The sequence below is a fragment of the Ascidia mentula genome, chromosome 8 (genome assembly GCF_947561715.1).
Source record: "Ascidia mentula chromosome 8, kaAscMent1.1, whole genome shotgun sequence".
NCBI lineage: Eukaryota > Metazoa > Chordata > Ascidiacea > Phlebobranchia > Ascidiidae > Ascidia > Ascidia mentula.
In genome coordinates, this window is record NC_138573.1 from 14,729,795 (window position 1) to 14,754,797 (window position 25,003).

A 25,003-nucleotide genomic window follows, 5' to 3' on the forward strand; every position below is an offset into this window, starting at 1 on the left:
CCTGTTGTAGTTCACTTCACTAAAGTTTCATTCAGATTAGAACGTTTTTCACTGGTGTTACTGTTGTTTACGAACAGCAGGTTACACGTAAAATGCGGCCTGGATGAGCTCCGTGGTGAGCTCAAAGATTTTTGTGCCATCTGCGCTAAAAACCTGTTCTAGTCGCCACGGCCAAACATATCTTTGGATACGGCTTTTATGACAAAAATACCAATTCCTGCAATAAAATTAGAAACGCATTTTCACTTTATTTAATTGGCAATTATTCAAACTGAAACAAATATAATTCAAATCTCCCACGCAAGACCATACTCACGTTTCCGTCAGTTGCCTGCAATGAATTCTGTTGCGAAAAGCCGTTTGCGCCTAATGCACATAGGCTATAGCCCCACCCTGTAGAGAACTAAGCGATGATATTTACACCAATTCAACAAGACAGGTGGAAATTTGATTAGTAAATGGTGTGAAATTACACCTTTTTGTCCGTACCACCTCGATAGGTGGATCATTCCACCTTTAAATATTCCCACCCTTTGATTTCCACCATTTAGATTTACAGTGTATGAGATAGCTTTACGTACGTATCGCTATCTATGTAACATTCGCCGTGTTGTAGCAGCAAGGAATTTAGACTTGCCGTTGTAGCGAACACAGTGTATATTAATATGAAAATTGTAATATTGGAACTGTTTATATTTGTAACCGGGTTCCCACGTACAAAGGTCAAACTAAACGTGGTAGAGTAATAATTACAGACCTTTAAACAACGACCGCCCTGGCTCTAAAACAATAAAGGACTATAAAGTGCTGTAACCTGTTGGTCCGCCCTGACATGCCTAGCGGGCACTTGTGACTTGTGTTCATGCTTTATATGGGCCACATTGGCTTGCATGAGTATTCCATATTTCTACTTGTGGTTTCATTTGGACTGCTGCGTACGTTTCAGCCATCTTAATACAAGATTGTTTTTCCTGATTGGTGTCGGATTACGGAGTTTACAGAAGAACACGCATTAAAACGCAACACCGTGCCAAAATCGATTTGCTGACCAGCAACTGCAGAATTGTGTCGTGTTGTTCAAACAGAATTTGGTGCGATTTTATACAATCTTGGATCAGTATCACAAGGAAAAATGTCTGTATAAGAAGGCGTCATGGCTTCCGTCCATGGGCTCAAGCATGAATGGCTTGTCGATTGAATACATGTTTGGGTAATGCTACAACTAACCTGGTAATAATGCACGTCTGCGTTTTGGTACCAATTGTGTTGCGCTTAAAAAAACTTTTGCATGCCTGTTTTATAGGCATGGGCATAAAAAATTCTCCGATGAAACTGGGTTGTCAAGACTTTGCTCTTAAACCGTATCGTAGACTTTGTAAGGGTATAAGTTTAGACAACAGTTGTAACAATAGCTGACCATCCTTATTCGGATGTGATCACTACACATCAGTTTGACCTTGTGTTACCAGGTGTCAAAGGATCTTTACATCCCACCTAAATTGCAAGCCCACATATAAACGTCATGAAAACGTATTTTCCTATTTTGGTTTAGAAAACAGGTGCAATCATGGCTGACCACCCTTATTCGGTTTAGATCACTTTATATCGATGTCCACATCCCACCAAAAATGCCTTCCCACGTAAAAACGTCATGAATACGTACTTTTCTATTTTGCGCCTCACACGTGGACCAGGCTGGAATTCCTTGGGATCAAATTGTTTCTAACTGGAAATCATCAAAAGTTCAAAACACTTAACCCGCACACTTCACAATACCTAATTTTTTTCCAAATTAACCAACAATAGTCAGTAATAAGTAGTGATGTGTTGCGCCGGATCCGGGTACCCGGACCCGGCCGGATATTGACCAATTTTCAATACCCGGACCCGGCCGAATAATACATTTAATTTTACCGGATAGTTGGGAAAGCATTTTTGTCCTAAAAACGGACAAAAATTTCGCAAATTGCTCGTTTTTGGGGGATACTTGCCGACTTCCGATTTTTCTGTAGTTTGTTATTAGGTTTTTCGTGACGTGTTATACTATATTAATAAATGCCCACGTTTATTTGTTTCACTAATGATAAGCATAGCATTCTGTTTGGCAATCAAACATTTCTGCCATGCCGATAAAATACACGCATCGGTGTTAACAAACTGCCGGATCCAAATTATCCGGCCGGATTTGATTGATAACTATCCGGATCCGGCTGGGCCGGATAATTTGGAACTGGGAACATCACTAGTAATAAGCAAAGTGGAGCCAATAATATGAATTCTGTGAGCTGCAGATAGATGGCCACTGTTTCGACCTATATAAGGCAGCTTGGTGTGACTCTTGCAGACTATCTTGTCGACCCCACAGTCGTGTTTACTGCAAGTAAAATTGAAACAACGCTATGTATCGATGTAGAGTTGTACATATGGTGAAATGCATACAAACTTGTTATTGTCCGTTTGGTTTCAAGACACCCACCCAATAGTATGAGCAATAGTGTGGTATTACAACACCTCTCTCCCACAGAGTATCCAAACGTCTCAAAGTTTGCTCAACTTAAAACGTAACAGTATTCTTATATCCCACTCACCAAAACATAAACGTTATAAATAATGCACCTTTGATGAATACTGGACATTAAAAGTTGACTTCCCGATGGGAGATTATTACGAGTATCCGAAACAGACTTCAGTGAAGATGGAAATAAACGGTAAGGTTATAAATTTCGTAAGGGGTAGTCATTTTACCAAAGCCATTATTTATGCAGATAAGCAATCAAAACAGAAGTGTTGTGCTTTTGGAGTCAGTCATTTGGCAATTCTGACTGTTATATTTTTCATGGTTAACATTGGAATTTCCGTGTTCATCTTAATCAACTACGTGAGTGTTGGAAATAGCTTGCAAACTTGTTTTAAAACTTTTATAACTTTTTCAGCAACCTGTAAGATCCACCAACTCCAAATCTACTCAAGGTAAATGTAAAGGTTTGGACTGCGTTTCCTGACAAAAATAGAACACTTATGTATTATAGAACCGATAACTTGTACAAAACCACTTTTGCTTGGAAATGCGTCATGTTTTCCGGTTCGTTCAACGTACAGTGTTGGATCAAGTGAGACTTGCATATGTGATGAAGGATTCCATTCCAATCAACATTTGGTTAGATATTGTCTTGAAGATGGGTCTTGGGGCAAATTATCGTCCAAGTGCATTAAAATAGGTTTGTTTATCCCGTGTATATTGGTGCATGTTGCATTGACAAAAATTGACAAAAAAGTTCCGGAACCCCCCCAATGTTGCATTGAATTGTGATGTATTAAAGCACCCACGTACTTTGCAACGGAGAACTGAAACTAGATGTGTGATGTGTATTGTCAAATAAGTCATAGGAAAATACCTTGTTTTTGAGTTACAGACAAAGGAAGCAGCAAACAACTAAATATATCAATTGGAGCAAATAGAGGTAGACTTTTCGAATATAACCTTCAATCTAAGATAACATACCCAGTTGGGTATAATTGCAATTTACAACACGCGCTACGTTAAATTTTCAGATTCCCTGTGTAAACTGGGATTGAAAACCAACTTGATCAAGGACAGCGCCATCACCGCGTCGTCTTATCTAAATCCTCACGTTAACGACTGGCATCATCACAGAAACGGCCGTTTAGATCGCCCTAACATTCCAGGAGTGCACTATGGTGGCTGGGTGGCTGGTGCGCGTAAGTGACAAAATTAGGCCCAATGGGATGCCGTAACGCACTGCTGGTATCTGGTGTCAAAGATTGCACCCCGTCGTAACCGTAGGCATACTTTCCGTGATATCTTTCTTTATTCTGACGAAAAATTAAAGCGGGTAAACAGTAAGTTAAACTACGGAGGGCTTTGTTCCACCGGTCTTGTCCATGAAGCTGAAATTCTTATCTGCAATATTTAAAGCTCTTGTGGTCTGCCCTTGACATTTACCACGCAATTATTTGCTGTATAAATGTTAACAGAAAGAATTGGCGAATGGATTCAAGTTGATTTGGAATCACCGACTAACATCACTGGAATCGTAACGCAGGGACGAAACGACTGGAGCTGCTGGACAAAAAAATTTAAGGTGTCATTTAACGCACCCAACGATCCACACTGGAAATATGTGACAGGCAGTGACGGTCAAGTGATGGTAAGAATAATTGTACTATTTGCTTAGTTTTTCTTTGTTGGCTGAACCCTCGGCGACTGTAAATTCGAATAATAAGCCCACTAAGCAGCCCTTGCCATTTAAAAGAAAAAAATATTTCGAGATTTTGCGGTGAACGAGTTCGAAAAACGTTTGTGAACCGCTGCAATGTTACTCCTGTTTATTTGATGTACAAGTGTATAATCACACAATCAATTGCAACAAGTTTCTTGGATGCTTAACGTTTTCGTATTTGCACTTTTTTTATTGAAATGTTTCCTTCAGGAATTTTATGGCAACAATGACAGGAATACAAAAGTCACCAACATGTTTGAAATACCCATCGAAGCAGTAAAACTTCGTGTGTTGCCTGTTCTATGGCACAGCCACGTTTGCGTGAGGCATGAATACCTGACATGTTGATTTTGTCACTCTGATGGGCTATTTCTAAACCTATGTTATTTTAATTTACCAAAATGCTCTTTGCTTGTCAGATTTAAAAAAAAAATTTCTGATTTCTGACATAAAAGCCTGATTTTGCAATTATGCAACCACCAAGCAAATAAATCTTAAATGTTAGAAATAGCCAGTGATCCTTGTGTTTACATAATTTAAAATGTTTCTATATGTTTGCCTATCTGTGCAACCCAAGCGCATGTTGTCAGGGTAAATTATTATCCGTTTGTCTTGATAACTTACTTCACAACACGCTTATTGGATTGCAATCATTCTTTCGCATGAAAACTGTTTACGTTTATTATTCACCTCTAAATAGAAATGTTTACATGTAAAGCATACATCTTCCACTGACAACATCGATTAGTCTTGGTCTTGGTATCGTGACACCAAAAGTTTTTTAAAAAGTATGCGTTCGACTTCAATCCCAATGTTTGCTGTTGTTTCATGTTTTTTAGACTACTGATGATGCCGTGTGTATAAATTATATCAATTTATAGCTGAAATATATATACGCTCGCTAAAGTAGTGTGTTGGATGAGATGATTGTGCAATAGGTCAGTCCTAGTGATGATCATAAGGTTCACAGGCTTCGCAGCCAAGGCATTGCAGCCAAGCTTTTCCCGACAAGTCGGAGCGAGATCTGAAAAATCAAGTTCCCGGTGAGGTTTGAACTCACGACCCTGGGCTAACCAGGCCCAACGCTCTACCAACTGAGCTACAGGAGCTCAGTGGCTTCACGGGGTATATTGTGGCCAAGGTACACCGGTGCGCTTGCGCACAACTTGTCAAATATAAAGGGCCTGCGCAGTGGGGCTGTAACGCCCGTTAGATGCTCCCCGGTTCGTGGAGCGGAACGTAACACGAGGGAAAGGTTAAAACGCGCCTCCTGAACTTCCTCCGAATATATTCGGAGTTTTTTATTCGGTCAAAGAAGACGGTTTCTACACAAAATGCATCACGTCAGCAAATGCACTTCAAATGAACAAATACAATATAGGCTCACCAACTGTTTTCGGAACCGGCATGAAAACGAATAAACTGTTGGTTCAGTGTCACGCCTAAACAAAGAAGCAATGTAGCCTATAGTTACAAATTCCCGAAACGACGTTACACACAATGCTTACCAATTGTTGTGACAGCAAACCACAGACACCACTTGAATTAAATGGCACGAACACTCTATCATTAAGCCCTTTGCGACATAGAACCGTGCTCCACGGAAGCCAAACACGAAAAGGAGTTAACCACGTTTTCATTTCAACAAAACTACCCGTTAACTGTTACGTCACAAACTGCAATAGACTGCAACAATTATAGCAGTGAAAAGAAAAAAGGCACATAAATAGAAATCAGGCAATTGCTGGCAAATAAGATGTAACAGGGGCGATCCCGCCTTGTAGTAAATTACTTCCTAGTAATGACTGATTTACCTTTGTGTTGATTAATTGGATTAGTTAGAGGCGAGCAACGTCCAAAACTAAACGACGCGTCGTCTAAAAGTGGAGTTTAAATGGTACATATCAAGCAGAATCATTGAACATGCAGGGAGTATGTAGTGTTTTGAGCTAGCACGTGTCACTATTCTATACGACCCACGAACTTTTACCTCGAACGTAGTGTTTGTCTATGAAACAATTGATTGTCTCTATTATTGGTCTGATACAAGGAAAAAAATCATATCATACCGAAAACAAAATCATATCATATACGACAATGGATTTAATTTAATATTTGAGTTGGGAATTGAAAAATCGGATAAATCACACCCAGGGGATCTCCACCACCGCACTCAGACAACGCCAACACTTTTACGTTGACCTAATCCGGAATGCACAATTTATCAAGGCGTTTTGTGCAAAAAGGTATCTGTTCCTGCTACATTTGTATTGAACAACGGGGTACGAAATTAAACTGTAGGAACACTTTAAAAGGCCATCAATACGACATGAAGCGTCTGTCATGGACACAAACTATATGCAAAATTATGTGTAGTTGTACACAGCAAAGTCCTGTTCGTAAAACTGCCTCAGACGCTCTTTATTTTCAGCATCCAACATGTTTAAATATTCGTCGGTTCTGTTGTTGTTGATCAACGACTTTCGTGGTTTCATTCGAATCTGCTTCTCCGCTGGATCCTCCCTCTGCAAGTATTCTAAAACCCGATCCGAATCTTTATTTAGATCTTCGAAGGTAATGATATGATCGTAGTTAACCGCACAAGGATTTCAGCGGTTCCTGCAGGGTTTTCGTTGTCAAGACACACCAGTGAACTATTGCGCAAGTCACTAATTCGCAAACCTCTACTTTCAGCCGAAAAGGAATATGCCTGCGTTTATCACGATGTAGGAAAACACATGTTGTATCAAAAGTGTGTATGGTAGCGCCTTGCAAAGAACCAAGTTCTTGTTGTTAACACGCTTCATATTGAGAAAAGTACTGCACTTTATCTAAGTGTTTATTCAATAGTATGCCATACAAAACCACTGGCTGGTTACTACCTGAAACGACGGAGCTGAACTTTCTTATATTCAAACAAACTCGACTTTATATTTTGTCCAAACTCTGGTGCCAAAATGAGATACTTTTCCCTTTGAGGCGTATAGGTTTAGGCAACGCTTATAACCTAGGCTGACCATCCTCGTTAGCCTAAGACCATTACACAGCACTAATTATGTTGTCGTGATACCAGGTTTTTAAGATGTCCACATCCCACCTAAAAGCAGGCCCACATAAAATTTACGAATACGAGGTTTTTCCGATTTGGGGCGACGAGGACCTGGCTGGAATTCCCGCAAACAACATTCATCTCGTTAGTCATGTTTATTCACATACTAATCGCCAAGCTAATCGCAATGCAAATAGCCGCCTTCAAAACTTGCTGATGAAAATACTATGATGTCAGCAACGATCGCAATGTACACTGACCAGGATGTTTTGTTTGTTCCTGACAGGACACCCGTCGTCCAAGATCCATAAACCAACATCAGCCCTCCTGCTAGTGTATTACAGCCACCCTTGTTTGCAATCACATTTAAAATGCTATTTGTAGTATTTAATTCGTAGCGTAAATGATATGTTGTTTAATACATTTGTTTCTGTGTCAGCTAAATTCAGTAAACGAACACTTTTATAACTAGTGGTGACCAAAATCAGTAATCCCAGACAACATAAATACTATAAGATATCGAAGAATGAGATAGGTTCACGTACGTATCGCTATCTATGTAACATTCGCCGTGTTGTAGCAGCCAGGAATTTAGACTTGCCGTGCCAAAATCGATTTGCTGACCAGCAAATGCAGAATTGTGTCGTGTTGTTCAAACAGAATTTGGTGCGATTTTATACAGTCTTGGATCAGTATCACAAGGAAAAATGTCTGTATAAGAAGGCGTCATGGCTTCCGTCCATGGGCTCAAGCATGAATGGCTTGTCGATTGAATACATGTTTGGGTAATGCTAGAACTAACCTGGTAATAATGCACGTCTGCGTTTTGGTACCAATTGTGTTGTGTTTAAAAAAACTTTTACATGCCTGTTTTATTAGCATAAAAAATTCTCCGTTGAAACTGGGTTGTCAAGACTTCCCCCTAACCGTATCGTAGACTTTGTAAGGGTATAAGTTTAGACAACAGTTGTAACCATAGCTGACCATCCTTATTCGGCTGTGATCACTGCACATCACTACGTTGTGTTACCAGGTGTCAAACGATCTCCACATCCCACCTAAATTGCAAGCCCACACAAAAACGTCATGAATACGTACTTTCCTATTTTGCACCACACACGTGAGCCAAGCAGAAAGTGAAAATATCCTGATGCCTGTAACCAGCGCAATGTTGCCTGCTGCACCTTCGGTTTGCCTGAACCCAGGGTATTTTATTTATTCTTAACAGAACCTCTTCATCCAAGATCTAGGTCAGTCCTAGTTATCACTCTTCATTCAAGATCCGTTTTCCGACAGCAGACCTACTGCTTGGGTATCACTGCCACCCTTGATTGTGATCACATACCAAATACTATTTTACCTTAAGCAGTATGTAATTTTTAGAGTGGACAGTGTATTTATTAATATATTTAAGTAAACTTTATACTCGCTGTGACTAAAATTAGAATTGCCTGTAAACGTTTGACTGTAATCTGACGATAGCGATCAAAGTATCAACGTATGAATAGCCTATAACATATCGCTATCTATGCAACATTCGTCGTGTTGTAGCAGCAAGGAGTTTAAAATTTAACGTGGCAAAATCGATTTGCTGACTAACAAGTGCAGAGTTGTCTCCTGATTGCCAACCAGGATTTGGTGCACTCAATACGTTGTTCAGACACCAGGTTTTCAAAGGATTTCTATATCCCGCATAAAACACAGGCCCACACGAAAACGTCATGAATTCGTGTAGGTTTACAGGCTTCGCACGCAGCACACGCATTGCAGCCTGGCTGGATCGGTGTATTACTGCGATGAATAGGTGTATTCCTATTTTGGGCCACATAGGTATGTGAGCGAGCCTGGAATTCCCGCAAACAACAAGTGTGTCTTGTTTTGACATTTTAGTCATTTTTATTCACAGACAAACTGCCAAGCAGATGTCCGCGTTTAAACCATGCTATTAAAATACCCTAAAGTCTGTGAAAAGCGCAATGTACCCAGACAATGGTGTGTTTCTTTGTTTTTGACAGAACCCTGTCAGTTCTGACCCATAATTCTTAAGCGGACCTACCGCTTAGATTATACAGCCACTCTTGCTTGTGATCACACACAAAATACATTTTGCTTGAGAAGTATTTCATTTGTAGAGTAGACAGTCTATTGCTTATTGCATTGGCTTCTGCTCGAGACTAATTCAGTCTAGGAAAACTTTACTCGCTGTGACCAAAACTCTAATCGCATGGATCTAATCACAGGCGATAGTGATCGAAGTATTAAAGTACGAATTGGGCACTTATACATATCGCTGCAACATTCGTCGTGTTGTAGCAGCAAGGGGTTAAAACTCAACAAAAGGAAATCTGACCAACAAGTGCAGAAAAGTATCCTGATTGCCAACCAGGATTTGGTGTGGTTTTACACCGTCCTTGATCTGCACTACAAGGAGTTTTGTTCAAGAATGTCACCAAGAATGCATCATGGCTTCGTCTATGGGCTCAGGCATAGATTGTGTTGGCTTTTCGTACCAACTGTATGATAAGTTGAAAAATTTGTACATGCACTTTCGTGGGTAACTGTATAAAAATTTCTGTGTTAAAACTGGATATCCAGGACGTTTTAAAGCGTATCGCAGACTATATGACATTACAGGTTTAGAAAACAGGTGCAATCATGGCTGACCATCCTTATTCGGTTCATATCACTACATATCGATTTCCACATCCCACCGAAAATGCATACCCACATAAAAACGTCATGAATACGTACTTTCCTATTTTGGGCCACACACGTGGACCAGGCTGGAATTCCCTGGGATCAAATTGTTTTTAACTTGAAATTATCAAAAATTCAAAACACTTAACCCGCACACTTTGCAATACCTAATTTTTTTTCCAAATCAAACAACAATAACCAGTAATAAGCAAAGTGGAGACAATAATATGAATTCTGTGAGCTGCAAATAGATGGCCACTGTTTCGACCTATATAAGGCAGTTTAGTGTGACTCTTGTAGACTATGTTGTCGACCCAACGGCCGTGTTTACTGCAAGTGAAAATGAAACAACGTTATGTATCGATGCACAGTTGTACATATGGTGAGATGCATACAAACTTGTTATCGCCCGTTTGGTATCAAGACACCCACCCATAGTATGAGCAATAGTGTGGTATTACAACACCTCTCTCCCACAGAGTATCCAAACGTCTCAAAGTTTGCTCAACTTGAAACGTAACAGTATTCTTAGATCCCACTCACTACAACTAAAACGTTATAAATAATGCTCCTTTGATGAATACGGGACATTAAAAGTTAACTTTACGATGGGAGATTATTACGAATATCCGAAACAGACTTCAGCGAAGATGGAAATAAACGGTAAGGTTATAAATGCCTTAAGGGGTAGTCATTTTACCAAAGCCATTATTTATGCAGATAAGCAATCAAAACAGAAGTGTTGTTCTTTTGGAGTCAGTCATTTGGCAATTCTGACTGTTATATTTTTCATGGTTAACATTGGAATTTCCGCGTTCATCTTGATCAACTACGTAAGTGTTGGAAATAGCTTGCAAACTTGTTTCAAAAATTTTAAAACCTTTTCAGCAACCTGTAAGATCCACTAACTCCAAATCTACTCAAGGTAAATGTAAAGGCTTGGACTGCGTTTCCTGAAAAAAATAGAACACTTATGTATTATAGAACCGATTACTTGCACAAAACCACTTTTGCTTGGAAATGCGTCATGTTTTCCGGTTCGTTCAACGTACAGTGTTGGATCAAGTGAGACTTGCATATGTGATGAAGGATTCCATTCCAATCAACATTTGGTTAGATATTGTCTTGAAGATGGGTCTTGGGGCAAATTATCGTCCAATTGCATTAAAATAGGTTTGTTTATCCCATGTATATTGGTGCATGTAGCATTGACAAAAATTGACAAAAAAGTTCCGAAACCCCCCCAATGTTGCATTGAATTGTGATGTATTAAAGCACCCACGTACTTTGCAACGTAGAACTGAAACTAGATGTGTGATGTGTATTGTCAAATAAGTTATAGGAATATACCTTGTTTTTGAGTTACAGACAAAGGAAGCAGCAAACAACTAAATATATCAATTGGAGCAAATAGAGGTAGACTTTTCGAATATAACCTTCAATCTAAGATAACATACCCAGTTGGGTATAATAGCAATTTACAACACGCGCTACGTTAATTTTTTCAGATTCCCTGTGTAAACTGGGATTGAAAACCAACTTGATCAATGACAGCGCCATCACCGCGTCGTCTTATCTAAATCCTCACGTTAACGACTGGCATCATCACAGAAACGGCCGTTTAGATCGCCCTAACATTCCAGGAGTGCACTATGGTGGCTGGGTGGCTGGTGCGCGTAAGTGACAAAATTAGGCCCAATGGGATGCCGTAACGCACTGCTGGTATCTGGTGTCAAAGATTGCACCCCGTCATAACCGTAGGCATACTTTTCGTGATATCTGACAAAAATTAAAGCGGGAAAACAGTAAACTTTTGTTCCACCGGTCTTGTCCATGAAGCTGGGATTCTTACCTGCAATATTTAAAGCTCTTGTGATCTGCCCTTGACATTTACCACGCAATTATTTGCTGTGTAAATGTTAACAGAAAGAATTGGCGAATGGATTCAAGTTGATTTGGAATCACCGACTAACATCACTGGGATCGTAACGCAGGGACGAAACGACTGGAGCTGCTGGACAAAAAAATTTAAAGTGTTATTTAACGCACCCAACGATCCACACTGGAAATATGTGACAGGCAGTGACGGTCAAGTGATGGTAAGAATAATTGTACTATTTGCTTAGTTTTTCTTTGTTGGCTTAACCCTCGGCGACTGTAAATTCGAATAATAAGCCCACTATGCAGCCCTTACCATTTAAAAGAAAAAAATATTTCGAGATTTTGCGGTGAACGAGTTCGAAAAACGTTTGTGAACCGCTGCAATGTTACTCTTGTCTATTTGATGTACTCACACAATCAATTGCAACAAGTTTCTTGGATGCTTAACGTTTTCGTATTTGCACTTTTTTATTGAAATGTTTCCTTCAGGAATTTCATGGCAACAATGACAGGAATACAAAAGTCACCAACATGTTTGAAATACCCATCGAAGCTGTAAAACTTCGTGTGTTGCCTGTTCTATGGCACAGCCACGTTTGCGTGAGGCATGAATACCTGACATGTTGATTTTGTCACTATGATGGCTATTTCTAAACCTGTGTTTTTTGCACATGTGTTATTTTAATTTACCAAAATGCTCTTTGCATGTCAGATTTAAAAAAAAAATTTCTGAAACACACACACATAAAAGCCTGATTTTGCAATAATGCAACCACCAAGCAAATAAATCTCAAATGTTAGAAATAGCCAGTGATCCTTGTGTTTACATAATTTAAAATGTTTCTATATGTTTGCCTATCTGAGCAACCCAAGCGCATGTTGTCAGGGTAAATTATTATCCGTTTGTCTCAATACCTTACTTCACAACACGCTTATTGGATTGCAATCATTCTTTCGCATGAAAACTGTTTACGCTTATCATTTACCTGTAAATAGAAATGTTTACATGTAAAGCATACATCTCCCACTGACAACATCAATTAGTCTTGGTCTTGGTATCGTGACACCAAAAGTTTTTTAAAAAGTATGCGTTCGACTTCAATTCCAATGTTTGCTCTTGTTTCATGTTTTTAGACTACTGATGATGCCGTGTGTATAAATTATATCAATTTATAGCTGAAATATATACGCTCGCTAAAGTAGTGTGTTGGATGACATGATTGTGCAATAGGTCAGTCCTAGTAATGATCATAAGGCGCAAGCGCACCAGTGTACCTTGGCCACAATATACCCCGTGAAGCCACTGAGCTCCTGCAACTCAGTTGGTAGAGCGTTGGGCCTGGTTAGCCCAGGGTCGTGAGTTCAAACCTCACCTTTCGGATCTCGCTCCGACTTGTCGGGAAAAATGGCTGATCCAGCTTGGCTGCAATGCCTTGGCTGCGAAGCCTGTGAACCTTATGAACAGAATATTAGAGATGTGATCGCCAAATATAAAGGGCCTGCGCAGTGGGGCGATCCCGCCTTGCTATGCGTAAGCATGGCATTACTTCCTAGTAATGACTGATATACCTTTGTGTAGATTAATTGGATTAGTTAGAGGCGAGCAACGTCTAAAACTAACCAACGCGTCGTCTAAAAGTGGAGTTTGAATGGCACATATCATGAATATCATTGAACATGCAGGGAGCGTTATAGTGTTTTGAGCTAGCACGTGTCACTATTCTATACGACTCACGAACTTTTACCTCGAACGTAGTGTTTGTTTATGTTTGTCTATGAAACAATTGATTGTCTCTATTATTGGTCTGATACAAGGAAAAAAAATCATATCACACCGAAAACAAAATCATATCATATACGACAATGAGTTCAATTTAATATTTGAGTTGGGAATTGAAAAATCGGATAAATCACACCCAGGGGATCTCTACCACCGCAGTCAGACAACGCCGCATGTAACACTTTTACGTTGGCCTAATCTGGAATGCACAATTTATCAAGGCGTTTTGTGCAAAAAGGTATCTGTTCCTGCTACATTTATATTGAACAACGGGGTACGAAATTATACTGTAGGAACACATTAAAAGGCAATCAATACGACATGAAGCGTCTGTCATGGGCACAAACTATATGCAAAATTATGTGTAGCTGTACACAGCAAAGTCCTGTTCGTAAAACTGCCTCAGACGCTCTTTAGTTTCAGCATCCAACATGTTTAAATATTCGGCAGTTCTGTTGTTGTTGATCAACGACTTTCGTGGTTTCATTCGAATCTGCTTCTCCGCTGGATCCTCCGTCTGGAAGTATTCTAAAATCCGATCCGAATCTTTATTTAGATCCTCGAAGTTAATGATATAATCGTAGTTGACCGCACAAGGATTGCAGATAGATGTTTGAGGGCGCCAGTGCATGTCGACGTATCTGAGGTTTCCGGGAGTGTTTGCCACAAACCTGCGAGTGTATAAAGTTTATCACAACATACAAATAAAATATGGGGGCATTAAATTGGACTTAAAGTAGATTGCACAAGAACATGTCTTGGTATTCAGAGCGAAACGTAGCCTATTATTTTGCTGCGTTTATTGAGGCAATCATCATTTAAATTATTTGGTTCAACAAGAATCCTCTACCTTTTGAGAAAAAAACGTACTTGGCAAACTGAGGGAAAGAAATTTCGCCACTTTTGATAATTTCGATGTACTTGAGAACATCTGACTTTTCTCCTTTGGAGAGTGTTTTGAAATTCGGTTCGCTTTCCACATCAAAACGACTGATATTGCTGCAAATAGACAATGCTTGAGGTGTTTTAATCACATATACACGAAGGTCAAACATATAGCATGAGAACGTTCATACAATTTCATAGAAAATATTAAAAAAAAATGAACTGGATTTTGAGACGATCTGGATAAACCAAATAGTTGTCAAAGCGATCATCGTGTTATTTGTTATAATGTGATAATTTTTTTACACATATGGACTTTAAAGTTAATTGGGTTATCACATTCGCCATCTTACGTTTCTTTGTTCACGACGATCCCATGCATGTATGAAGATGCCTGCGCAATGGCAATCGGTCTGCCAAACCTCATTTTGTAAACGTTCTCCGGATTTCTTGGTGTCAGCTTGCTGCTGTACGCTGATACCAAGCGTGAAAAGGGATGACGCATAACCACAAATGTAGTGTAGGTCTGTAGACGCTTCAATGCTTCAGTGCGGTTCAACCTTCGAAACAAAATTATTGGGATTGAAAACCAACTTGATCAATGACAGCGCCATCACCGCGTCGTCTTATCTAAATCCTCACGTTAACGACTGGCATCATCACAGAAACGGCCGTTTAGATCGCCCTAACATTCCAGGAGTGCACTATGGTGGCTGGGTGGCTGGTGCGCGTAAGTGACAAAATTAGGCCCAATGGGATGCCGTAACGCACTGCTGGTATCTGGTGTCAAAGATTGCACCCCGTCATAACCGTAGGCATACTTTTCGTGATATCTGACAAAAATTAAAGCGGGAAAACAGTAAACTTTTGTTCCACCGGTCTTGTCCATGAAGCTGGGATTCTTACCTGCAATATTTAAAGCTCTTGTGATCTGCCCTTGACATTTACCACGCAATTATTTGCTGTGTAAATGTTAACAGAAAGAATTGGCGAATGGATTCAAGTTGATTTGGAATCACCGACTAACATCACTGGGATCGTAACGCAGGGACGAAACGACTGGAGCTGCTGGACAAAAAAATTTAAGGTGTCATTTAACGCACCCAACGATCCACACTGGAAATATGTGACAGGCAGTGACGGTCAAGTGATGGTAAGAATAATTGTACTATTTGCTTAGTTTTTCTTTGTTGGCTTAACCCTCGGCGACTGTAAATTCGAATAATAAGCCCACTATGCAGCCCTTACCATTTAAAAGAAAAAAATATTTCGAGATTTTGCGGTGAACGAGTTCGAAAAACGTTTGTGAACCGCTGCAATGTTACTCTTGTCTATTTGATGTACTCACACAATCAATTGCAACAAGTTTCTTGGATGCTTAACGTTTTCGTATTTGCACTTTTTTATTGAAATGTTTCCTTCAGGAATTTCATGGCAACAATGACAGGAATACAAAAGTCACCAACATGTTTGAAATACCCATCGAAGCTGTAAAACTTCGTGTGTTGCCTGTTCTATGGCACAGCCACGTTTGCGTGAGGCATGAATACCTGACATGTTGATTTTGTCACTATGATGGCTATTTCTAAACCTGTGTTTTTTGCACATGTGTTATTTTAATTTACCAAAATGCTCTTTGCATGTCAGATTTAAAAAAAAAATTTCTGAAACACACACACATAAAAGCCTGATTTTGCAATAATGCAACCACCAAGCAAATAAATCTCAAATGTTAGAAATAGCCAGTGATCCTTGTGTTTACATAATTTAAAATGTTTCTATATGTTTGCCTATCTGAGCAACCCAAGCGCATGTTGTCAGGGTAAATTATTATCCGTTTGTCTCAATACCTTACTTCACAACACGCTTATTGGATTGCAATCATTCTTTCGCATGAAAACTGTTTACGTTTATCATTTACCTGTAAATAGAAATGTTTACATGTAAAGCATACATCTCCCACTGACAACATCAATTAGTCTTGGTCTTGGTATCGTGACACCAAAAGTTTTTTAAAAAGTATGCGTTCGATTTCAATTCCAATGTTTGCTCTTGTTTCATGTTTTTAGACTACTGATGATGCCGTGTGTATAAATTATATCAATTTATAGCTGAAATATATACGCTCGCTAAAGTAGTGTGTTGGATGACATGATTGTGCAATAGGTCAGTCCTAGTAATGATCATAAGGCGCAAGCGCACCAGTGTACCTTGGCCACAATATACCCCGTGAAGCCACTGAGCTCCTGCAACTCAGTTGGTAGAGCGTTGGGCCTGGTTAGCCCAGGGTCGTGAGTTCAAACCTCACCTTTCGGATCTCGCTCCGACTTGTCGGGAAAAATGGCTGATCCAGCTTGGCTGCAATGCCTTGGCTGCGAAGCCTGTGAACCTTATGAACAGAATATTAGAGATGTGATCGCCAAATATAAAGGGCCTGCGCAGTGGGGCGATCCCGCCTTGCTATGCGTAAGCATGGCATTACTTCCTAGTAATGACTGATATACCTTTGTGTAGATTAATTGGATTAGTTAGAGGCGAGCAACGTCTAAAACTAACCAACGCGTCGTCTAAAAGTGGAGTTTGAATGGCACATATCATGAATATCATTGAACATGCAGGGAGCGTTATAGTGTTTTGAGCTAGCACGTGTCACTATTCTATACGACTCACGAACTTTTACCTCGAACGTAGTGTTTGTTTATGTTTGTCTATGAAACAATTGATTGTCTCTATTATTGGTCTGATACAAGGAAAAAAAATCATATCACACCGAAAACAAAATCATATCATATACGACAATGAGTTCAATTTAATATTTGAGTTGGGAATTGAAAAATCGGATAAATCACACCCAGGGGATCTCTACCACCGCAGTCAGACAACGCCGCATGTAACACTTTTACGTTGGCCTAATCTGGAATGCACAATTTATCAAGGCGTTTTGTGCAAAAAGGTATCTGTTCCTGCTACATTTATATTGAACAACGGGGTACGAAATTATACTGTAGGAACACATTAAAAGGCAATCAATACGACATGAAGCGTCTGTCATGGGCACAAACTATATGCAAAATTATGTGTAGCTGTACACAGCAAAGTCCTGTTCGTAAAACTGCCTCAGACGCTCTTTAGTTTCAGCATCCAACATGTTTAAATATTCGGCAGTTCTGTTGTTGTTGATCAACGACTTTCGTGGTTTCATTCGAATCTGCTTCTCCGCTGGATCCTCCCTCTGGAAGTATTCTAAAATCCGATCCGAATCTTTATTTAGATCCTCGAAGTTAATGATATAATCGTAGTTGACCGCACAAGGATTGCAGATAGATGTTTGAGGGCGCCAGTGCATGTCGACGTATCTGAGGTTTCCGGGAGTGTTTGCCACAAACCTGCGAGTGTATAAAGTTTATCACAACATACAAATAAAATATGGGGGCATTAAATTGGACTTAAAGTAGATTGCACAAGAACATGTCTTGGTATTCAGAGCGAAACGTAGCCTATTATTTTGCTGCGTTTATTGAGGCAATCATCATTTAAATTATTTGGTTCAACAAGAATCCTCTACCTTTTGAGAAAAAAACGTACTTGGCAAACTGAGGGAAAGAAATTTCGCCACTTTTGATAATTTCGATGTACTTGAGAACATCTGACTTTTCTCCTTTGGAGAGTGTTTTGAAATTCGGTTCGCTTTCCACATCAAAACGACTGATATTGCTGCAAATAGACAATGCTTGAGGTGTTTTAATCACATATACACGAAGGTCAAACATATAGCATGAGAACGTTCATACAATTTCATAGAAAATATTAAAAAAAAATGAACTGGATTTTGAGACGATCTGGATAAACCAAATAGTTGTCAAAGCGATCATCGTGTTATTTGTTATAATGTGATAATTTTTTTACACATATGGACTTTAAAGTTAATTGGGTTATCACATTCGCCATCTTACGTTTCTTTGTTCACGACGATCCCATGCATGTATGAAGATGCCTGCGCAATGGCAATCGGTCTGCCAAACCTCATTTTGTAAACGTTCTCCGGATTTCTTGGTGTCAGCTTGCTGCTGTACGCTGATACCAAGCGTGAAAAGGGATGACGCATAACCACAAATGTAGTGTAGGTCTGTAGACGCTTCAATGCTTCAGTGCGGTTCAACCTTCGAAACAAAATTATTTCTTCATGAAAACAATGAAAATATTTTTTCTCACGAAATCAATCCAACCAGCAACACTTCGTTTGCGTGACACAAGTGAAAACTTCAATACCAATTACAATTACTGTCAAGCGCTTGACACAGGAAAAATCATTTGACATAAGGTTTATGAAAACACGCAATGCATCTTGGCCTACAGAGTTAAAATTGAAGGTCAAGTGACATTGATCGAAGCATTGATAAATAAAATAACTGATGTCAGTTCCATTACTCGCTATGGCATTTACAACAAACAATGATTAGTGTATTTAAAGCTTATCCAGAAAAGACGATCACCTTCCAAGCACAAGCATGTTTCCTCTGTTGAGGACGATGTCACCTATATTAAAGCCCTTTAATTTCACTTGAGAATCAACTTTTCCCAACAAATACCAGATAATGTATCTCCATGTTGTGGACGCGCCCTGGTAAAACATCAATGCATTTAACCAAGTATCGACATCTTTAATTAGAATTCGTTGTTATGACAATTTTTTGTTCATGGTATAGTTAAACATAAACAATTAGGGTACTTAAGGGTACGTAAGCACAGCTTCTGCGAAAAAAAACGGCACAAAATTGACTAAACAGAGCAGAATTGAACTGGAGACTATTCTCACATCCACTCATATACTGTAGCTTTGCACATTTGAATAAAGCCTGAGCAACTCTATGGAAATAGAATCAAAATATTAAAAGTAATGGCCCCTTCCTTGCTACGTTGCGTTAAACATATAAGCTTGCCCCAAAAATTTGATAACACCCTATTGTATATCATATTTACCTTGGCGACATCGCACATCACAAAGCGATACTTGTCATCATATATCATTTGGGAAAATTCAACTTCGTCGTTCATTACGTGGCGACATCGCTTCCTTATGCCTGTATGTCTGCTCAGGTAGGGTTCTTCCAATGATAATACGTGCGTCGACTTGTTTGCTAAAATATTATGCTGTTATTTTATTGTTGTTTTCCTTGTTTTTTATGATAAACTGCATGTTCGACTATGTTTGATGTTGGATGCGAAGAATCTCAAACGTTTTATGTGCTGGGCTTTATATATCAGGTATCTTTTGACCTAAACAACTACATTTGTGACATCTCTTAAAGTGCATAGGCCTATGACACGTAAAAACAAAACATGTTAATAATCAAACTAAGAGATGTTCATAACTTTAGAACATTTTTGGCGAAAAATGTAGTTTGATACGACGACTGGTTTCTGAGATACAGCTGATCAAAGTCGCACTTTTGCCGCTGCGAACGAAATCGTGCGAAAGCGAGATTATTGTTGCGTGACGTCATAGAAGGCGCTTTGGTCCTGCGTGAGTGCGGGCAGCAAGCCTTATGCGTAGGAATGGAAAACATTGTAAAACTGGTTTAAGCATAATATTGCATTAAACAAGGGACAAAAAGTGAACAAGTGCAATAAACGGATTTTTATGTTAATTTAAGCTGAAGACAGATGGCCGCTGTTCGACCTATTATGTCTTATTTAGTTGTGTAATAATAAAACAGTTAGGCTACTGGGAGAGGGTGTTTTTGTTGTTACATCATTTATGATCGCTAACATGATACATGAACTTTTGAAAACACGACAGAGACAAACCGTTAGTTTAGCATTGTCGTTTTGTCCACTCACAGTTATGTCGTTTCTGCTATACCCTGTGGTCTTCCGTTAAATAGGGACAAATATGCCTTTGATTAGTGACGTCACAATGACAAATTTTTGTGTGATGCAAAACCCTGTCCTGACCTTTAAGGTAACGTAATCTGTGGATTCTCCTATGTTTAAAACTATTCGATCTGCAAAAAAAGGCGCCTTCTCCTATCTAAACAATGCATTTTTTCGACGCAAGCGCCTTATGTGATGTCCTTTTCTCCTCAGCGCAAACGGGTTACGATTTTTGGTCGCCGTTACTTTTCGTGCAGTTTTCTACATTTTTTAGTTGACGTAGAACCGTAAAACTTTGGATATATGTTTGTTGTAGACGTACCTTTAGTTTTACGCAAAGTTGTCATGGCCGTGTCATATGCACTTTAAGTCCTTTTGCCCAACTAGGGAAAGGTTGAATTACAATTACAAGTCAAAATAATATTACAATTTACAAATGATCTCATATCGATGTAGCTTGACGAATTTTGTAGTCGCCCATTATTAACGATAATAATAAGTGCAACAAACTATTTTTAATCTTACCTAACCTCTGAAGCTCCTGTGAAGTCAATTTATAACGGACCACACGAAATACTTGATTTGATGGGACGTCAGTCCTCTTTAAAGCCGCTGTACTTGACGCAGTTGATTTAACCAGGTTGGATTTTGGTTTCAAACTCGGATGTATAGATTTAATCCAAACGACATTTGCAGCCAAGACCATACAAACTAAGGCGACGACAACTTTTAACAAAATCACTCTTCGACGCAAATGCGACCAAAGCATGTTTGCGTACGCTGACAAAATTAAATTTTTTGACTATGGGTGGAAAGGTTTGTTGCATATCTGTACAAACATATAGAAGAATCGTCACACATTTTCAACGGAAATGTGGTAAGGTCGATAGTTCAACGCGTGGGTCTTTAAACTTAATTAAAAACAAAGCCATTTTCCCATCCCATGTGCTATACTTGTCAGTCAGGCTACTAACGTTTATTTTGTTCAGAAATACCTGGTAATTTTACATTTGTGGAGATTTGTGAAATTAATCGATAATTTCCTAGGAATCTGGCAGCGTTTTAGTTTTCTGAAAGATTTAAGACAACGTGAATGGCATCGTTCTCAACAAAGGAAACTGTGCTGGTTATCGTGGTTTTTAGATTCGCTAAATAAACACTAATTATTGTTTGTTGTAAATGCTTGTACGTAGTGGAAATGACACCAGGGATTTAGTTTATCAATGCCACTTCTGTTTTGATGCAATACTTTTGCTTAAGGTTGAACCGCACTGAAGCATTGAAGCCGTCTAGGCGTACACTACATTTGTAGATATGCGTCATCCCTTTTCACGCTTGGTATTAGCTTACAGCAGCAAACTGACACCAAGAAATCCAGAGAATGTTTACAAAATAAGGTTTTGCAGACCTTGTCATTGCGCAGGCATATTCATGCATAGATGAGATCGTCGTGACCAAAAACGTACGATGACGATAATAACCCAAGCAACTTTCATGCCCATATATTAAAAAAGGTATAAAAACATTATATCGAAACAACATAACACGATGATCACTCGAAAAAACCTAAAAAGAAACATTTGATCCCGATATTCTTGAAATCCAGCTTACTTGAAATTTGTATAGTGTGATTAATAATCTCATGAAGCTATTTGACATTCATGTGTTAGTGATTAAAACACCTCAACCATTGTCTGCTTGCAGAAATATCAGCCGTCAAAAGTATCAAAAATATCAAAAGTGGCGAAACTTCTTTCCCCCAGTTTGTCAAGTACGTTTTTTGGTTAAAACCGTGGAAATTTTTGTTTCACCCAATGATTTCGATGATGATTGCCTCAATAAACGTTTGTGCCACAACGTAACAAAAAAATGCGTTTCAAACCAAGCACCAAGCCCTGTTCTATTGTAAATTACCTCACGCCAGGCCAGCACAACAGACATAAAACAAAGAAAATTATAGCTGACAAATTCAGCAAACAGAGGCTTGCTGAGAATTACTGCATTAGCTTGACACTGATGTGCCTTCTGGTATATTGACTATGGTCCCAAAAGCCTTTCAGTGTACTTTACTGCATCCGCTTAATTTTCATCAAATTATGAAATGTGCTGTATCAGTCTTATGTCTATCACTTTATGTCATTTACAACTGATGAAGCGAGGGTTACTCGCGAAAGCTCGTGTACGTTATAATATATAAAAGTTAGGCTAACGATAATGACATAAACTTACTTTTTTCAAAAGGTGCCAAAAAAATTCATTAGATACGACTTCCCATTTCCGCTTGGTCCGCTTTTCGAAAAAAATGCAGTAGGCACATTTTGCAATTCCGGTATGTCAATAATTGCTTTAAGTTCTTCAAATTGAAATTGTAGATTTTCGCCCATAAGTTGACGAACTGACGACATGGTGAATCGAAACTATTATTCTATTTTTATCAGGATTAAAATTGCTTTTGTTACAAACTGCCACTACTATAGCATTAAAGTAGTTTGAAACTTTCTTTGTTTGAAAGAAAATTAAATTGTCTAAGTAAGATTTTGCGTTTTCATTGGTACCAAAAAAATTATCACTGTACTGAATGTGCTGCAAATTACAAAAAGGTGCTGCACTGTTTACGAGTGACACTGACGACGATCACCTTTGCTACGACGTCTGTGGTAAGCTTTAGTACAACATCCAATACTGCGCCTAAACCTGTGCTGTAAACTGTTGCCATCCGTTGCTGAAAATCCAAGCATTTGACCATGTGTTTTACATTCTCTAACAAGTAAAACCACACAATCCCATTGCATTCCTATTTTGTACCAACATTTGGGAAGTGAAAAAAATAACGTGGCAGCAATCAAGCTTTTTCCATGTGACAATCCCAAAGTCATTTCTGACCACCCAAAAACACGAAAGGAAGCCATTGTCAAGCTTTTTCGTTCGTCGTGAGATTCTCTGAAATGTCATACATCGTGAAAACATGCAGTTAGCTTGTTCGTCGCCGACTCCCAGGATATTGAGTTATACGTTGCCAGTCAAAGAAACGGTCTTAAAATTCAATTATACCTTGTCGCTAGAGTTGTGGTGTAAAATTTCATTACAATAGAAGTCACAAACAACTACAATAGCTGTAACGCTTGCTTTTGTACTTTTTTGTCTTCCGTCTTCTATTCACACTTAAGATCGCGGGGTTTTCTTATATGTAGACCAGGGGACGAGCCATAGGTATAAATTAATCAAAGTCAAAAAGGCACATTCACAATTTACACACCTCTGGTGTAGGTTATAACGTAATGTAAAGACACAGTCACAATTCATACACAAAACAAGAATGCTTATCAAAACGTTTTCCCAAGAAAGAACGAGTGAAAAATTATTACGGTGTTGCACTGTAAACATGTAACCGCGGACAAGGTATTTTGCGTCACAGTTAGATTAAAACACTTTTACCATATAATATGCTATGGTTTTACAATAGCTTAATGTCTCCATCACTCGTTAACAGGAAGGTTAGTATTAAATCATGTCTGCTTAGAAAATTATCATCAAAAAAGTCAATTTATCAGTGAAACCAAGTTTTTCAATTTGTATGTGTAAGATTACACATCTCAGTCACAGTTAATCAAAATTAATGGTTGGTTGATCATATATTCAACTACGTTTTGTTGGGTGGTCCAATAAATGATTTGAACCATAACGTTCAGCAATACAGCTTTTCAACACTTTTTGAGTTTCAGGCTAAAATGCCAGGTCAGATGAGAGTTTAAACCGACCCTGGACGAAATGATCGAATTTTGGGAGCAGTTACCGGTAGAGCTCTAAAGTTTAAAATTCATTTTTGACCCACAAATCCATGATAGGGTATCTGTGCTGCCGTGAAAAGTACACGAGCTACTTGTGAAAACACGAGCTGATTTGTGAAACAAACAAAAGAACGTCTGTTAAAACTTACTGTCCATGCTTTCCCCAGTCACTTCGGTATCGAAACAAAAAAACAAAACAAAAATTCTTTTCATGTGTCGCGCGAGAAAAAAAGTGTGCGAACTGCTGTAATGTTACACCTGTTTACCGAATGTACAAGTGTATATATTCACACAATCCGTTGCACAAGCACTATAGGACGGTCTTGAATGCTTAGAAGTAACAGAGGTAAAAAAATATTTTTTTTTACTTTTGTTGTCCGTCTTTTTCACACCAAAAGATAAAAGTACTTGATGTTACAGGTGCGGCAAACGTATTACTCACTGTTTTATACGACTTTCCAACTTCTTTCTTGAATCTGTTGCTTGTTGCATAACAGCCGAAACTTTGAGAAACATAAATAAAATAAAGTTTGCCAGAAGGGCAGTATACAGTAATAAAATATATGCCTGGCAGCATCAGTAACAATTTATTTTCCTTGAACCTGCAGAGAAACTGTTTGATTAAACGTCATTTTTGTATTAAATTGTGCAATTTCATTACTTGGCGTATACGTGCACAGCTGTTAGCTACGTTAATCACTTCGTTCTATTCGCCAAACCTACTCTATCTGTCTCATATCTATGGTAAAAAGCTTTTTTTGCAACAATTTAAAAAGGTTTCACAAAAATTCTGAGAACGAAGAGAGGG

The 25,003-nt window shown here is 38.9% G+C and overlaps 5 protein-coding genes across 5 annotated transcripts; 3 read left to right on the plus strand and 2 right to left on the minus strand.

Annotated features, from left to right (window-relative positions):
- The first annotated feature begins 2,653 nt into the window (after positions 1–2,653).
- On the plus strand, positions 2,654–4,589 carry LOC145912059 (inactive carboxypeptidase-like protein X2). Its single transcript, XM_082999481.1, has 8 exons — positions 2,654–2,708; positions 2,766–2,878; positions 2,934–2,970; positions 3,030–3,218; positions 3,414–3,461; positions 3,553–3,720; positions 3,997–4,169; positions 4,452–4,589. Exons 1-8 carry the CDS (start codon positions 2,654–2,656, stop codon positions 4,587–4,589), a joined length of 921 nt encoding a protein of 306 aa, XP_082855607.1.
- A 6,017-nt stretch (positions 4,590–10,606) lies between these two features.
- Positions 10,607–12,930, plus strand: LOC145911524 (lactadherin-like). Its single transcript, XM_082998905.1, has 8 exons — positions 10,607–10,650; positions 10,708–10,820; positions 10,876–10,912; positions 10,972–11,160; positions 11,356–11,403; positions 11,496–11,663; positions 11,914–12,086; positions 12,358–12,930. The coding sequence occupies exons 1-8, from the start codon at positions 10,638–10,640 to the stop codon at positions 12,493–12,495; spliced, it is 879 nt and encodes a 292-aa protein (XP_082855031.1). The 5' UTR covers positions 10,607–10,637; the 3' UTR covers positions 12,496–12,930.
- A 1,076-nt stretch (positions 12,931–14,006) lies between these two features.
- On the minus strand, positions 14,007–15,038 carry LOC145912060 (carbohydrate sulfotransferase 11-like). The gene is made up of 3 exons (XM_082999482.1): positions 14,887–15,038; positions 14,519–14,647; positions 14,007–14,319 (listed from the first exon to the last, which is right to left on the minus strand). Exons 1-3 carry the CDS (start codon positions 15,036–15,038, stop codon positions 14,007–14,009), a joined length of 594 nt encoding a protein of 197 aa, XP_082855608.1.
- Positions 15,039–15,073: 35 nt separating this feature from the next.
- Positions 15,074–16,402, plus strand: LOC145912061 (lactadherin-like). Its single transcript, XM_082999483.1, has 3 exons — positions 15,074–15,263; positions 15,514–15,686; positions 15,958–16,402. The coding sequence occupies exons 1-3, from the start codon at positions 15,074–15,076 to the stop codon at positions 16,093–16,095; spliced, it is 501 nt and encodes a 166-aa protein (XP_082855609.1). The 3' UTR covers positions 16,096–16,402.
- A 1,204-nt stretch (positions 16,403–17,606) lies between these two features.
- Positions 17,607–21,149, minus strand: LOC145912062 (carbohydrate sulfotransferase 8-like). Its single transcript, XM_082999484.1, has 6 exons — positions 20,933–21,149; positions 19,514–19,671; positions 19,027–19,154; positions 18,487–18,693; positions 18,119–18,247; positions 17,607–17,919 (listed from the first exon to the last, which is right to left on the minus strand). The coding sequence occupies exons 1-6, from the start codon at positions 21,111–21,113 to the stop codon at positions 17,607–17,609; spliced, it is 1,116 nt and encodes a 371-aa protein (XP_082855610.1). The 5' UTR covers positions 21,114–21,149.
- Between the last annotated feature and the right edge of the window lie 3,854 nt (positions 21,150–25,003).

Bases quoted from the DNA above. Each gene is read 5' to 3' on its own strand.
- LOC145912059 (XM_082999481.1), top strand. From the start codon at position 2,654: ATGGGAGATTATTACGAGTATCCGAAACAGACTTCAGTGAAGATGGAA. The intron at 2,879-2,933 runs GTGAGTGTTGGA...TAACTTTTTCAG, and splicing joins TGTTCATCTTAATCAACTAC to CAACCTGTAAGATCCACCAA. The intron at 3,721-3,996 runs GTAAGTGACAAA...AAATGTTAACAG, and splicing joins TGGCTGGGTGGCTGGTGCGC to AAAGAATTGGCGAATGGATT.
- LOC145911524 (XM_082998905.1), top strand. The intron at 11,161-11,355 runs GTTTGTTTATCC...TTTGAGTTACAG, and splicing joins GTCCAATTGCATTAAAATAG to ACAAAGGAAGCAGCAAACAA. The intron at 11,404-11,495 runs GTAGACTTTTCG...TAATTTTTTCAG, and splicing joins ATCAATTGGAGCAAATAGAG to ATTCCCTGTGTAAACTGGGA.
- LOC145912061 (XM_082999483.1), top strand. From the start codon at position 15,074: ATGCTTCAGTGCGGTTCAACCTTCGAAACAAAATTATTGGGATTGAAA. The intron at 15,264-15,513 runs GTAAGTGACAAA...AAATGTTAACAG, and splicing joins TGGCTGGGTGGCTGGTGCGC to AAAGAATTGGCGAATGGATT. The intron at 15,687-15,957 runs GTAAGAATAATT...TGTTTCCTTCAG, and splicing joins GCAGTGACGGTCAAGTGATG to GAATTTCATGGCAACAATGA.
- LOC145912062 (XM_082999484.1), bottom strand. From the start codon at position 21,113: ATGGTCTTGGCTGCAAATGTCGTTTGGATTAAATCTATACATCCGAGT. The intron at 18,694-19,026 runs GTGATCGTCTTT...TTTGTTTCGAAG, and splicing joins AACATGCTTGTGCTTGGAAG to GTTGAACCGCACTGAAGCAT. The intron at 17,920-18,118 runs GTACGTTTTTTT...ATACACTCGCAG, and splicing joins TCTTTCCCTCAGTTTGCCAA to GTTTGTGGCAAACACTCCCG.
- LOC145912060 (XM_082999482.1), bottom strand. From the start codon at position 15,038: ATGCGTCATCCCTTTTCACGCTTGGTATCAGCGTACAGCAGCAAGCTG. The intron at 14,648-14,886 runs GTAAGATGGCGA...GTCTATTTGCAG, and splicing joins ATCGTCGTGAACAAAGAAAC to CAATATCAGTCGTTTTGATG. The intron at 14,320-14,518 runs GTACGTTTTTTT...ATACACTCGCAG, and splicing joins TCTTTCCCTCAGTTTGCCAA to GTTTGTGGCAAACACTCCCG.